Genomic DNA, 14,868 nt, shown 5'->3' on the forward strand with positions numbered 1-14,868 from the left:
CAAAAGTCATTAATTTGTAGCAATGGATCTTGTCCCGGGTATGACCTATCCTTTCGAGATGAAAGGATAAAACACAAGAAGACAACACAAGCTCCTGTCCCCCCTCCCTCCAAAGAGTAAGAAAAACAGAAAGAAGAGAGGCATACAATTTTCTGCAAAAGAAAAGGGAGACAAACAACTTGTACCAGCCCCAATGGGGAGAGAAAAGAAAACCAGAAAGGTGTAGAAGAGACAGATAGAAAAAGGTCTTATACAACGACAACATCCAGGTGGGTTTGAAGTAAAGAAGACGAAAAGCCAAAGACCAAGAACATACACATCATCCCTTGTGGAGCCCAAGAAAAGTGGGCCTCAGGAAACCTTATCGAGACCGCATCCAAGTGCAGTCTACGCGGCAATCGGTTGCTCTTCGCCATTAAGCTCATCATCTTCTACATTCTCATCAACGCCAAATCCGGAATCCCATTGGCGCCTAGAGCTCTTCTTCTTGCCCTTCTTGCCGATCTTGACCTTCTCGCTTGTCTTGGCAATCTTGCCCCCGACAACGCGGTGCAGGTCAACACCCTGGGTCTTGACTTCGACACGCTTGAGCTTCATTTCTTGTACAGCTTGAAGAGCTTCCTGGTTGCGGCGTTTGAGATCGTCGGCGAGTCGCTCATTTTGTTCTTGAAGTTGGCGCTGTGAAGCAGTCAAGGCGTCGATGGTCGCGCGCGTATCTTCTTCAGCAAGGCGGAAGCGCTCCTTCATCTCTTCGATTTGAGCTTCAAGAAGGACAATCGTCTCGACACGAGCATCGCCCAAGAGACGCATCTCGGTGATTTCGTTGTTGCGGTCCTCAAGCAACTCCTCGTACTCAGCCGCGCGCTTCTCAGACGAGTCTTGGAGGGTCTTGATCGTCGCCTCATGTGACCTGATGACGGCGTTGAGAGAGTTAATCTGGTCGTTGTGCGCACCGACAATGTTCAGTAGCTCATTAGCCTCCGCCTCGACACGTCTAGACAAGGAGTCGTTCTCTCTTCGATAACTCTCATTCTCGGCCTTCTGGTTGCTAAGATCCTCCTCGAGATTCTCAATCTTCTCCTTGAGAGCGGTAGTATCTTCGAGATACACGCGCTCCTTCTCAGCGACTTGCTCAATGAGGTCCTCAATTTCGCTTTGTTGACGCTGCACCTGATTGTTGAGGTCGATGATGTTGGCTTGAAGAGACGCAATCGTAGAGCTGGTTGAATTCTCCAATGCGGCATACTTGTTAGTAAGGTCTGCGAGCTGACCAGCGAGGTTGGCAACTTGAACATCGCGGTCTTGCTCGAGCTGGTTGCGTGACTCAGTCATATCGGCAAGGTTGTTCTCAAGCGTCGCAATGTCTCCTTCAAGTTGCAGAATCTGCTGCTCCAGTCGGCCAATTGTCTTCTCGGCGTCCTCACGAAGCTGAGACTCAGACTCCAGCTGGTTGTTGAGCTCATTTTCGCGCTCCTCTGCATCCTCCTCAAGCTCACTGATCGCAGCTTCCTTTTCTTGTTGGAGCTGGAACAACTTCGAACGAAGCTCATTAGCCTGGATACCAGTGTCATGAAGACGAATGTTGAGATCTTCAATCTTCTCGTTGGCTTCATCCAAATCAGCCTCGGTCTTCTCGCGCTGAGCACGCTCAGCGGCCAGATTGTCCCGGTATTCATTCAGTTGCCCTTTGAGCTCAGTGACGGTGTCTGTGAGATTCTCGATGGTGTTGGCGTGCTTGTAGACCTGCTCAATCTGCTCATCCCGCTCGGTCTCGGCAGCTTCGCGGGCCGCGGTCTGAGTAGCCAGACGTTCCCTGAGCGTGCTCATATCTGCAGTGATATTGTCGACATCAGTTTCCATACGCTCGATGCTCTCTTCCAGTTGTTGAATATAGTCGTTCTTTTGCTCAACTTCGGCTTCCGCCATTTCACGGCCCTCTTGTTCTGCCGCACGCAAATCATCTAGGGCGGCTATGGCCTCCTCATGTTCCTTCTCCATGCGGGCGATAGTTTCGTGGTGGTTATTTTCGAATTCAGTGGCTGCGGTAGTGACGTTGTCGAGATCCTGGCGGTACTTTTCAAGAGCTTCTTCAAGCTCTGCCACATTCTGCTTGTAGGTTGCATTTTCGTCCTCAAGATCAGCGATATCAGAATCTTGTTTGGTTAGCTGGGCCTCTTGTTCGTCATTCAGGTTGGTCAAGGTAGCATTGCGCTCCTCAAGCTCGAGAATGGTACGCTGCTTGTCTTCGTTTGCTTTGTCAAGCGTGAACACGTCCGACTCTAGCTGCTTCACTCGCTCCTCGGAGTCGCCGAGCAGGTCTAGCACACCTTCATACTGTCGTCGAAGAAGAACCTCAGTCTTTTGGGAGTCCTTGAGCAGTGTGATCTTCTCTTTCAGCTCGTAGAAGATGCCACCAAAGAGCTGGGGGACCTTCTGCAGAAGCTGTTGGTTGGTGACACCAGATGTGGTACCAGGGAAGAACTTCTCAATCTCAGCACGGATGTCTTCAAATCCATGTCGCAATTCAGCCAAGATGTCGCTCGAGGAGGCACCGGCCTCGACGAACCGCAGATTCTGCAGCTCAATCGTGATCAAGCGCAATGCACCCTGAGACTCGCCCAAGGCTTTGCTGAGCTGTTGCAGCTCCCGTTCGTAGCGTTCAATGGCTTCATCTTCGATCTTGTCCATCATTACTTCCTCACCTTCGGTCAAGCTGTCGCGGTGGAGCTGCAAAAGGGTCGGTAGAGACTCGAGAGTCATTTGGCTGGAGATTTCGAGCGCACGAGAGGCGTATTTGCCAGTGGGGATAGGCTCCATGTCGAGGTCTTGCGACATGTGAAGGTCTTCGGGGTCAACCATGACGAGTGCTTCCTCATCATCGGAAAGATTGACAGGCTCCTCGTTGTCGTCACCGTTGTACAACGAGGATGCTCGAAGCTCGTCGATTTGTTGGCGAGCCTCATCTAGCTGCACTTGCAGCTCGTCGGCGTGTGCATCGGTAATATCAATCTCTCCGAGGCGACGGGCTTCGAGCTGATACTCAAGATCCTTGATTTTTTCGTCTTGTTCGCGCAGCTGGCGGCGTAGCTCGAGGAAGAGCTTTTTGTCTTTTTTCTGGTGGTCTTCGAAACTGTTTACCTCTTGACTCAGGTGGCTACGGCGAAGCCGGCGCCTAGCACGGCTGTCGAGTACTTGTGTGAGGGGCGCAAATTGAACGCGGTTGGAGTTGTTTTCGTCGACCTCATCGACACGCTCAATGTGCAACTGGGCAGGCATGGACATGCGGGAACGGCGGATGTTGACGAAGCGCTTGCGGGCAGCGCCAACACGATCCAGGTGGGGGGTCAGGCCTGGAAGCGGTTGTGTGGAAGCTTGCGGGGCCATGAGCTCGTCCTCGTCCTCGTCCTCGTCGACGGCGACAGGAGGCTCGGAGTGTCGTCGTGCGTGACGGCGGGTGGTATGGCTGCTCTGCGTCTCGACGTTGATATTGTCTCCCTGTTGCGATCGCGAGAACGATTGCTGGATTTCGTGGGCAATCTGGTCCTCGTCGTCTTCAACCGCAATTCGCTTTGTGCGCTTCGTCTGTGAGAGCTCAGCAGAGGGCGAAGCAGTGCGCTTGCCGCTGGAGCTCATGTCTTCCGAGGGCGTCTGGAACTTGGTGGATGGGCGGCCGCGCTTTCGTCGTGGAGCGTCGCCAGGGCCCTCGTGGTGGTGCTCAGACGGTAGACCGCTAAGACGCGCCATGGTGTTACGTCTAGGGGTCAATTGCTATATTCTACAGCTGCTGTTAGCTCCTACTGTGCGAGAAGAGTCAATCACGCGTGATTTTGCGCGTGTTGGAGCTCCATACCTATCTACCAAGAAAGAAAGCGAAAAAAAAGGGCCAGCCAGAAAAACGTGGTCCAACCGGTGAGTGGGTGCAAGGCCAAGAAAGGTCTGGATAGAATGAAAAATGGGGTGCCCAGGCGGAGGGAGTGCGGTGGAATGGACAGCAGCGGGGCACAAGAAGGGCAGGACAGGGCCAGCTTTGATCTAGTGTGGGTAAGAGGAGGTTGAACGGGCGCCTGGGATTGTGCGACTGTGCGTGAAATGGGGTGGTTGGGCAAGTGGAGGCTTTTTGCTACGTCAATGCGGCCCATGCATGGCCTGCGCCTGCGCTAGCCCTTCGCGGGTGACGTCGACGCGACGGCCTCTTGGGCGCGTCTTCACTAACACATCTTTACGCACTCGCTGCCTTGGGCCCTCTAGTACCACTTGAAACCTGCCCCCATACAGGTTTTGGCGAGTGAACGGCTGGCGCTTGCAGTCACCCCCCGCCTCACTCGACGTCACCACGTGAACGGCTTACCACAGGGCGCCCGTACAATCATCAGCGGCTGATCTTCCCACGGCCCAGAAGTAAAGGGTTCAATACAGCCAGCCCTGTCAGGGGGATTTCCTCGCCAGATGCATGACGACGCCGGATCCCCTCCATCATCACGTGGCCTGCCATGCATTCGTTCCAAGCTTCCATACTCTACACACTGACGCCTATGTACCTACGCACATGTACCCCTTCTTACTTTTTCAGCAAAAAATCGCTTTTGAAAAACAACCCCTTTGTCGCGCTGGCAACTCCGTACAGTCCCCCCATCGGCCACGTGCTCCAGAATTGCCAGTATGCCCATTCGCTCCACGACTGTCTCTTCTGCGTACCCTTGTCTCCAGCAACGCCTTGCAGATCGACACGCACCTTCTCGTACACGCTCGGCAGACTCTCGGCGTGGTATTTCCTGCGCAGCTCCATGTACTTCTTCTCGTCGTAAATCTCCCAAAACTCTTGCTCGGTATAGTATGCATGCGCGTACAGACACTTCATGCCCCCAAGCGCCGTCACCTTTGCTTCCAAGTCGCGGTTCAGCTTGATGAAGGCCTGAGCGTTATTCGGCCCCATGTCCCAGATGCCCACGTCCAGCAGAACGTCGGCCTTGATGTTGTTGCCCTGCGAGAAGCTACGCTCGCCCAATGGTGCTGATTTGACAGGACACAGCCAAAGGGGCCAGATGCCAGTCTTCTCATCAATCCACCGGATGAACTCATCTGCTCTATCATACGGCACCCCGTAGTCTTGGATGATTGTCCGAGATGCAAGACCTGACCGGTGCAGCGCATGTACCATTGTTCGTGAGTACATAAAAGGATCCAACAGATAGCGAGTAACGCGGTTGAACGGTGTGACAAAGTACTTGAAAGCCCGTAGTCCGGACCAGAAGACGCCCCGGTCGTATCTGAACAAGTACGACTGTGTAGGTATGAGCTCCCGGTACGTCGTCTTATCGCCCCGGGTCCGCTTTACAATGTCTTCGGCGTGTATGTAGAGCCAAGGGTCTGCCGGCTGGTCGAAGCTCTGGATCTTCCTATCCATTGGCGCATCCGTCAAGCGCCCAATCATAATCACTCCGCTCTTCAAAGAGTACATGATGCCATCCATGTAATCGACCGAATAATCATCCTGGTGAAGTCGAAGTTGCTTCACTGCTTCTTCTGTACTACTGACTGGTATGTACTCCAGCTCGACGTAGTTACTGGCCTGGACGAGCTCCATTTTGAGTAGCGTGATGACGCCCAAGCTTCCACAGCTCCCGGCAGCTGTGAAGAATAGATCCCGGTGGTCCTCCGCGGATGCCCACACAACCTCACCGTTCCCGAGGATAATCTCTATTCCCGAGATGGTGCGGTCAAACAGCCCATATTTGTAGGAACTGCTTTCGCCACTGGTGCCAGCAAACCTAGTCACGTCAATCAGTGTCCGTGGCTCGAAGATGTATCATGTTGCATATAAGAAGGGTGTCATGGGCAAGGATGTTGAGAAACGCGGACTTGACCGCTCAAGTGCAAAAATAAATGTTCCACTTACCCACCACCAACGGTAATGTTCGGCAGCTCCATGACAACCTTTGGCAGGAATCCTTTTGCCATGGTAGCTTCCACCAGTTTATCCATGGGAACATTCGGCTCTACGAGTACCGTCTTCTCCAGCTCGTCGAATTGCAGCACATGGTCCAGCGAGCTGACGTCGATGATTTGATTGCGTGCACGAGACGACGTTCGTGTCGACAGCGTGGAACCATGATATATGCGAAAGGGTATCTTGGATGCGCTGAACTTGGCAACCTGCGCGGCAAGAGACGCTACTGTCGCATTGTGTGTTTCCATCATGAACACTTAGTGATGTGAGAAGGGTGCAAGGCAGTGGTTGAATGAAAAGAAGGTGAAAGACGGAGGCGCCATACTTTTGCATAGACACGTCTAGTATATGTAAGCTGGGCTGCGCCTTTCTCCACCATCCGTCCGATCCTGCCAAATTCAAGAGTCGACCAATCGCTCCGGACCAAGAGTGGCTTTTGTGCGGGGCACACAGAATTGCTTGTTCCATTGCCTCGGAGAGCCCACCTTCAGATAAGGGCATGGTGGCTTGTTTTCTCGCAAAAGGATGGCATACATGCCATGAGAATGCATCTGTCTTGCTTTCGGCTCATGGACGATCGGCATGTAGCGTCCATGTGGTGGGCGGATCAGCGGAACAGGCTCCACTCGCTACCAAAGCTGACGTATGTACTTAGGACGAAAGGGATCCCTTCTCACCTTTTGCTTGATCTAGATTCGTGTAACCAGCACAGACAATACCTCGTTAGCCGGCGACATTGTGCTCCCAGATGCAGCGATGGTAGCAACAAAAGAGCAAGAGTGGATGATCTTTAGTCCGATCTAGCACTAGCATTGCAGTCCACACCAGCCAAAGATGGTGGGCCCCACTAGCGCGATTTCTTCAGCCTCACCCGACAGCCAACCTACTCCTCCTACCTTTTGTAAGACTACGAGAGACGAGGGGCACACAACAAATCGTAATAAGCTTGCAGGGTTGATTTCGCAGTGTAGTGACAGAGTTTTTAACAAGGTGTCCCCCAGCATGGTTTTTCTCTCCGTCGTCGGGGAGATCGGACAAGTTTGTAGTATGTACTACGCACTAGAGCGAAGAGGATAAAGCATCTGGGATGAATGAGAAATGCATGTGCAGATCCATTCCACCGTACTTGGTTGGAATGGATACTGATACGGAACTGTCATCATAGCTTATTGCTCCATGTCGCCAGCTCAACCCATGACCACGCTATCACTTAACCCGAGTATGTTCACCATTGACAATGATGCAACCCTGTATCTCAGAGTCCGATTCTTTGCAATGACCAGAACAATATGGACGTTTCCAATCTTGTGGTGCTGGCACCCATGACATGGCCTGTTCAGCAGCTCTTCCTGCAATTGCCTCTACTGTTGTTGCTATTTGAGACGAGCCTACCGGTTTTGCCGCAATCACATCCGCTGTTGCTGCCATCCTGGACGAACCTGCCACTTTTGCCTCCGTCCAGGCACACAAGCTATCTCTCCATACACAGCTATATAAAGAATCCCTCCAACCTGTTACACTCCACCACAGTTCAACTACACCAACAAGCATCGGCCGCGAGGCTTACCAAGGTACGATAGTCCCAGCACTTCTCCTTCAAGTGCTGCCCTCACTAATGTACCCGTCATCCCAGACAAACACCACCATGGATGGTAATTACACCATCCTGGCCTTCGATCCAGACCTGGCTGACACCATTGCCGGCCTGATCAAAGAGATCCACAGCCAGCGAGCCGACATCAGCAGCCTGACTGACAAAGTCCACGACCAGATCAACGATATCCATGGCCTCAAAGACATTGTCTTCAGCTTCAATAACACCGTCCAAAACCAACGCACCGCCCCCGCACCGCCGGGTGAGTTCAACAACCCAGTTGAATGGCCGAAGGACTTCCAATTAATCGTCATCAGCTGGTTTACATTCCTTACGCTGGTCCTTTGGGCTCTGTTCATGTCAAAGTGCATTCCGATTCTCGCCTCGGAGGCAAAGATTTGGCGCGAGGAAGAAAAGGAGGCCGGGAAGAAGCGGCAGAAGTGCCTAGAGGAAACGACGCGTAAGTCACTCAAGGAGAACGGGTGGTGCACGGCAAAGGAGGTACAGTGCCTGGAGAACGTGACGCGCAGCATAATTCTGGAGCGTGAAAAAGCTGCGCAAGAGCAGCGTGAAAAAGCTGAGCGACTGGAGCGTCAGGAACGTCAGAAGCGTCAAAAAGCTGAGCTTCAGGAGCATCAAAAGCGTCAAGTAACTCAGCAACTGGAGCGTCAGAAGCGAAATGCAGCTCTGGATGCTCGTCTCGGGCAGCATTTGACCCAACGCTCTGCGAAATTGCAGGTCCAAATCGCCCAGTCGGAGCAGCAGGAGGGCGAAGAGGGCGGTGCAGTCAACAAGGAGGCTGGAGACGATAATGCTTGAGTTGTACACTGACACCAACAACCCAAGATGAGCATCGAGAGTGGGAAGATTGCCATCGGGCACCAGGGCGGGCATGTATACAAGGGTTTCATTCTATCGTGCATCTCATCTCTTCTCCTGTTTTCTGCTTCAACACCTAGTCGTCGCCCTGGACTACTTTGTATGTATACCATGAAAGTATTACTCTTTACAAGCCTCTTCAAGAGGCCCCTGATACCAGTCCCGAAGTCTTCTTTCGTCCCTCGATCCTTTACCTTGTCCCATATTGAGGGTAGAGACGTGGCGGTGATGTGTGTGGGTAGTGTAGACGACGTGTTGGACGGGTTCGCTTGATTGGGCGGCGGACGCACAGACAACGTTCGCGAGCTTTCCATTTTGCCTTCCGAATCCCCGCTCCTCTTCGCGCAAACCATTTAACAAGCCGTTGCAGCCCTCGGTCCACACGCCCTCTACTCCTCCCCCTCCATACCCAAAAATGGCATCCACCGAATCATCTGGCCCTGTCAATGGCAACTATGCGCCACAGGGATACGAGAACAGCTACTCCACCGGCGCCTCCAACTTCACACCCTCGCAGCAACCAACCGCCAGCCAGCCCGCACAACAAGCAACCGCCTCTGAAATTCCAAAGGACGAGGTTGGGTGGTACTTTGTCGAGCAGTACTACACCACCTTGAGCAAGAGCCCCGACCGACTTTACGTAAGTCGCACATGTCAATCAACCCCTCACCAAGACACTGTCGCTGACCCAAACTCTAGCTGTTCTACAACAAGCGCTCACAGTACGTTTCGGGCGTTGAGGAAGAGAAGGTCAATGTTTGCTTGGGCCAGAAGGTATGTCAACACTCGTCCAGTATTAATATCAAACTAACGTGAGCACAGGCGATCAACGAGCGCATCAAGGAGCTAGACTTCAAGGACACAAAGGTCCGCGTTACCAATGTCGATTCGCAGGGCTCCGATGCCAACATCGTGATCCAAGTAATTGGTGAAATCTCCAACCAGGGTCAGCCTCACAAGCGCTTTGTCCAAACCTTTGTCCTTGCCGAGCAAACCAATGGCTACTTTGTTCTCAACGACATCTTCCGTTACCTCGCAGAGGATCCCGAAGAGGAAGAAGAGCAGCAAGAGCAAGCTGCGCCCGCTAACGGTGTCACCGAACCAGCTCCTACCGCCGCCGTCCCCGAGAATGCTGAACTCAAGAGTGACGAGGTTGCAACCAACGAGGAGGCCTTGAACAAGGTGGATGATAAACTACAGGAGGTTGCAAAGGAGGAGCCGGCTGTGGAGGAAGTTGCGCCCGCAGCTCCAGCCCAACAGGTACCAGAGGAGGCTGAACAACCCGCGGCGGAAGAGGCGCCCGCTGCTGTTGAGGAGAAGGCTACTGAGGAACCCCAGGCCCCCGCTGAGGAGACCACTGAGCCCCAGAAGCCTGCCGCACCAGCTCAACCCGCACAGAAGGCCAATACCGTCGCGATGCCTTCTGGCCCACCAAAGCCTACTGCTCCCCGCACTTGGGCTAGCCTCGCCGCCTCTGCACACAAGGTTGCTACTCCTGTTGTGAACGCCCCCGCCTCCCAGCAAACCGCTTCGCAGCCCAAGGCTGCTGCTGCCGCCACTCCTGCCCCTGCTCAATCTACAGCCGCTACACCCAGCCAGCCTGCCGCACCCGCCCGTGAGCAATCCCCTGCCACGAGCCAGGGCGAGGCTGCCGGTTGGCAAACAGCTACTGGACACAAGAAGGAGCAGTCTCGCGCACAGAACGCCGGTCCCGCCGCTGATCCCGACCAGAAGCGTGCTTACATCAAGAACGTCTACAGTCAAGTCGAGGAGGGTGCTCTGAGGGCCGCTCTCACCAAGTTTGGCGAGATTGAGTATCTTGACATCAGCCGTGGCAAGGTGAGTGAAACTGCATGTGCATATGGAAAAGCTACAGAACTAACATGGGTTTAGAACTGCGCCTTTGTTGACTTCAAGACACCCGCCGGATTCCAGGCCGCTGTCGCTGCTAACCCTCACACGGTCAATGGCATCGAGATGAAGGTCGAGGAACGCCGTCAGAACCCCGGGCAATTCAACCGTGGGGGATTTGCTCGTGGTGGTGCCTCTCGTGGCCGTGGCGGTATGGGCGGCCAGGCGCCTCGTGGAAACTTCCAGCCTCGTGGCCGAGGTGGTTCTATGCGCGGCCGCGGCGGTGCGGCTCAGGAGTCCTAAAGGTCGACTTTGGTCGGCTAATTCTCTATTTCCCTCTGTCTCTCTCTGTCTCCCACATTCTTTGTTCGTTCCCTGTTGAGCCTCGTTCGACTCGATGGCCTAACGACTGACGGCTTCAGCTATGTACTGTACTCGACCCTTTTTTTCAGCGCTTTGTATAAAAGTCATTTCATTTCGAGGAAAAGTCTGGGCGCCCGCGTTCGTCCCTGGGGGTTTTGAGCCCTTGCATAGCGAGCGGTTTCATTTCAGCATGGTTTCCTTGTGTACTCATAAGTGTTCGTCCAGCCCTTTGTTTCCCTTTTCTTGTTTGCGCGCATTTCTGGTTGCCTAATGTATAGGGTGGGCGACGTGACGGTTAGAGGTACGGGCTGGGGACTGTCGTGGCATCTGGTGTAATGGATTCGGGTGCAAAATCGGATAGGCATGTACAGCATGACATGTACAAGGCCATGATGAGATGGGGATGGGAAAAGCAATCGTCAAGACGCTCTAGTACGAATACAATATGTGCCATATTACACATATACCAAGGCCTCTTCTTGAAGCTACAGTGGTATCATGGGATCTCGGCGGCGTCGCGATAACGTCAGCTGATAATGTATCATGCAGCCCTCATGTAGGTGCGCTGATCGCTGATTCGAGGATGGGACAGGCTACTTTGGATCGGCAGCAGCCCAATAGCTCCACGACTATGGCGTAGCATTGACTGTACCTCCAACCTTCTGTCCTCTTCCCAGGACTTGTCAAACATCAACTCGCCCTCTTTGCTGTCTGCTGTCTGCACGACTGCTAAGGCGCATTGACGCGTTCCACGCGAGACTAGCAGTGCAGTAGCTCGCCGCGGGGCGAAGGCGGGGGCCGTCGCGTGCATCCATCCTATTGCCATCACCACTTCGGTACTTGAACGAGGCTTAGTACCAACCCTCCTACGGCCAAACACCTCAACAGCTGCATCTGGTGCCATATGCTCCAAACATCTTGCTGATATGCGACCGATACCGGGCGGCGACGCCCTCACTCCTGCTGTTAAGCCGCGCTCTCGCAAGTCGAGCATCGACCCGGTTGCCCCTGTATCCCATGTACCCACTTCCTTCGTCTTCAAACGATTCGAGGACCTGGAGCAGACCGCACCTCCGCTTCATGCTGCAACCTCTTCGGCAAGGCACGAGGATCACGGCACTTACGGAGTGCAAAGTCTCGCAGACACACTCGAAGCTGCATTTGGTCCCGAAGATGCGCCAAAGCGCACCGACTCGCTCAAGGCAGAGAGAACAAAGGGCCATGCTGCAAAGAGCCCAAGGCCGGTGTCGCATGGCTCGTCGATTGATTCAGCAACGTTACCCGAGGACACCAGGGCAAACAAGACTTGGAAATTGAAGAGAAATCATTCCAACCACGGTTCCTATATACCCTTGAAGCTGCCTGGCGCAGACGTGTCCTCCTCATACCCTACTTCTGCCATGCCTAGTACACCGACGTCTGCTTCGATAACATCGCTCAAACTGTCCGACGAGGATTCCATCATGGATGAAACTGTTAGTCAAGCTGCCATGTCCAGCGCAGGCGAGGAGGACCATGTCGAGATACAGCAGGATGGCCTATCTTTTCCACAACTTGTCATGCCCGTAATGCAAATGCCGACAAGACGACCTTTTACGACAAAAGGCAAGGCTATGAGTAAACTAAAGTTGATGGTTGTAGGCGAAACAGGTGCGTAATACTCGGCGTCTACAGTACGCGCTTTTGTGCAGCGCATCGGATACTGACTGTATAACATAGGAGTCGGCAAGTCGTCTCTCGTTCGATCCATCGTGCAGGCATGCGAAGACATTGTACACGTAGATCCTCTACCAACCCCCCAATCAACCTCACGGCCACGTGCATCTAGATCCAAATCCCGTGCAAGCAAGCCAGCACATGCAGGTACCACACGAGTGACAGAGATTCATGCAAGCACGAAGCCCTACCCGCATTGGTGGACTGATTTGGACGACTCTCGTGCGCCGAAGAAGAGAAAGGGTACTAGTGATAGTGTTCTGGAGAGGAACATTTGTTTTGTTGATACACCCGGATACTTCCCAGGACCGACAGAAGCAGACGACATAGGCACCGTTGTCAACTACGTGGAATCTCTCTTTTACCAGACTTCTTCAGTTGTATCACTGGAAGATAGCGATGCGCTCGGACTTGTCAGCGGTAATGGCGGCGTCCTTGTGGACGTTGTAATTTACCTACTAGCGCCTGGTAAGCTAAGTCGCTACTTCTATGATTTATTTCTGACATTTGACAGGCAAAGACATCAGCAAGGATATTGAGTATATGCAGCGTTTGTCATACCTCACCAACGTCATTCCCATTATAGCGAAATCGGATACCCTTTCTGCGCACGAGGTTGTAGCATTGAAGACCTCCATCCTCGCTCAGTTACAAACGACCGCCTTTAGACCCTTTTTCTTTGGAGAAACTATCGATGATGCGTTACTTAATGTGCAGGGCCTCTCTCTACCAAAGACTCCAGTATCTAGTGCTTCAAGCGAAGAGAACCAGTATCCCTTTACGACATCCACCTATCCATACGCAGTATCCTCTACTCTTGGCCTGGACCATGATAACATGGATGCATCGCTGCTTATGTCGCCAGACTATGTGCAACCTCTTTTGCCTTCAGAGTTGACAGCACTAGTGAACCAAATATTCGACCCCGAGTCTATTACTTGGCTTAGACATTCTGCAGCAAAGAAATTCGTGGCATGGCGGCATAGGGTAAAGCTTCCTGGCGAGTCGATCATGGTGCGAAGCATCGCTCAACCACGCAGTCCAACAACAGCATCGATAGGACTCAACGGAGCTACTTCTAATCGTAAGCAATAGCAGTACCATATTCCATGATGAAGCTAACATCTGAACCAGCATCTCTAGCATCTTCCGTCTTCTCCGCCACCTCACCATCAGGTGTCCTAGTACCCGGCTCAGGATCGCCCTTCTACCCTTCAAACCTCCAATCCCCAATCCTCGCCTCATCCACATCCCTCGCCAACTCGGAAGCCCTCGAGCCCCCACCCAACTTCTCCCTAGCGCGATACGGTCACGCTCCGCAAGGCGACCAACGTTTCAGTGAAATCCGAATTGCAAGATGGGCCACGGATCTCCAGCGCAGCCGCCGCAACGAACGCGACCGCTTCGACGAACTCCAAAGCAAAGAACGCGCCAGATGGATGCTTGAATGCGTCAACGAAGAAGCTGCCAAAGGCTCACTAGTTGCAACATCTCCTGGTGCGGCGCCCAGAGCCGAATGGGCAATGGTTAGACACGGTGATGAGAAAAATACGCGCGGTATTGGAAATCGCTATGCTAGAGCGATGGTTGGACTTGATTCCCGCGATCCCCTTGGGTTGTGCAATCTCAGCGACGAACTTAAGAGAAGGAGCTATGCGCTTGTCAAGGTCCTTGGGGGTGTTAGTGTCCTTGGTGCTGTTATTGTAGCTGTTTCGAGGGCGTGTGGGATGGAGGCGGGGTTGGTGCCTGCGGCGTGGTGGCGGTGGGTTAGTGCAATGGAGTAAGGTGGGTTGTTATGTAGATATGTAAGACAATTGATGGGATAACTCCAGGTTTTTTTATGTACATTGGTTAAGGTGGCTGGGGTTACTGGTGTTTTTTCTTGAACGCAATGAAGACATGCTCTATACCTTGTATGTTTTTGGAATGCACCTGACGTGGTATAGAGTAGTTGGATAGATTCAACGAATAAATTAGGGGTCATGTGATGTTTTGACTGGTCGAGGGTTTTTGCTGTTATACAGTTACTCGGTGAACCCAATGATAGAGTCATTTACTAATTTTTTTCATTCGATCTGCTGGATCTTACTGCGTTACTAGTGCTTTTTTTCTCTCAACACAAAGATTTTCTTTTAACTTTATCAAGGACGAGAACAAACTTCTTCCATATCATCTCACCACACACATCCTCTCTGCCCTTTTTTTTTTCATCAAAAGCAGTAAAGACTACTACAACTTTCCACACCGCAACATATTACCTCCATCTCCCCAAACTCTCTGTGCTAGAAAACGCCATAACCCTGCATCCCCCCGAAGCCCTGTATACAAACATCCTTGCACTCATCGCCCATCCCCGCCCTGCCTTTCTCCGCGGATCTGCAAGTATCTACATAGCCGTCCATCCACAGCTGCAGTATCGTTGCTTACAGTGTGCTTCCGGGCCTGCTTTCCGTGCCAGTGAGACACTGCCACTTTGCTGCCTGGCTGAGAGGGGGGATAGGTAGGGGTTTGTGCAGAA

At 52.8% G+C, this 14,868-nt stretch overlaps 4 protein-coding genes across 4 annotated transcripts; 3 read left to right on the plus strand and 1 right to left on the minus strand.

Annotated features, from left to right (window-relative positions):
* Nucleotides 1-151: 151 nt before the first annotated feature.
* Nucleotides 152-5,958, minus strand: PSV08DRAFT_204825 (cell elongation protein diminuto; the record flags this gene model as incomplete). Its single annotated transcript, XM_014228391.2, has 3 exons — nucleotides 152-3,754; nucleotides 4,563-5,768; nucleotides 5,897-5,958. 3 exons carry the CDS (start codon nucleotides 5,956-5,958, stop codon nucleotides 388-390), a joined length of 4,635 nt encoding a protein of 1,544 aa, XP_014083866.2. The 3' UTR covers nucleotides 152-387.
* Nucleotides 5,959-7,592: 1,634 nt separating this feature from the next.
* PSV08DRAFT_248594 (uncharacterized protein) lies at nucleotides 7,593-8,360 on the plus strand (the record flags this gene model as incomplete). Its single annotated transcript, XM_014228392.1, has 1 exon — nucleotides 7,593-8,360. One exon carries the CDS (start codon nucleotides 7,593-7,595, stop codon nucleotides 8,358-8,360), a length of 768 nt encoding a protein of 255 aa, XP_014083867.1.
* A 410-nt stretch (nucleotides 8,361-8,770) lies between these two features.
* PSV08DRAFT_47827 (uncharacterized protein) lies at nucleotides 8,771-10,697 on the plus strand. Its single transcript, XM_014228393.2, has 4 exons — nucleotides 8,771-9,060; nucleotides 9,120-9,194; nucleotides 9,243-10,259; nucleotides 10,314-10,697. Exons 1-4 carry the CDS (start codon nucleotides 8,836-8,838, stop codon nucleotides 10,572-10,574), a joined length of 1,578 nt encoding a protein of 525 aa, XP_014083868.1. The 5' UTR covers nucleotides 8,771-8,835; the 3' UTR covers nucleotides 10,575-10,697.
* Nucleotides 10,698-11,560: 863 nt separating this feature from the next.
* On the plus strand, nucleotides 11,561-14,336 carry PSV08DRAFT_204828 (uncharacterized protein; the record flags this gene model as incomplete). Its single annotated transcript, XM_066092047.1, is given in 4 exon segments — nucleotides 11,561-12,284; nucleotides 12,354-12,818; nucleotides 12,865-13,434; nucleotides 13,446-14,336. 4 exon segments carry the CDS (start codon nucleotides 11,561-11,563, stop codon nucleotides 14,132-14,134), a joined length of 2,448 nt encoding a protein of 815 aa, XP_065948918.1. The 3' UTR covers nucleotides 14,135-14,336.
* Between the last annotated feature and the right edge of the window lie 532 nt (nucleotides 14,337-14,868).

Source organism: Bipolaris maydis (genome assembly GCF_028858645.1).
Source record: "Bipolaris maydis strain C4 unplaced genomic scaffold PSV08scaffold_9, whole genome shotgun sequence".
Classification (NCBI taxonomy): Eukaryota; Fungi; Ascomycota; class Dothideomycetes; order Pleosporales; family Pleosporaceae; genus Bipolaris; species Bipolaris maydis.

Bases quoted from the DNA above. Each gene is read 5' to 3' on its own strand.
- PSV08DRAFT_47827 (XM_014228393.2), top strand. From the start codon at position 8,836: ATGGCATCCACCGAATCATCTGGCCCTGTCAATGGCAACTATGCGCCA. The intron at 9,061-9,119 runs GTAAGTCGCACA...CCCAAACTCTAG, and splicing joins AGAGCCCCGACCGACTTTAC to CTGTTCTACAACAAGCGCTC. The intron at 10,260-10,313 runs GTGAGTGAAACT...ACATGGGTTTAG, and splicing joins TTGACATCAGCCGTGGCAAG to AACTGCGCCTTTGTTGACTT.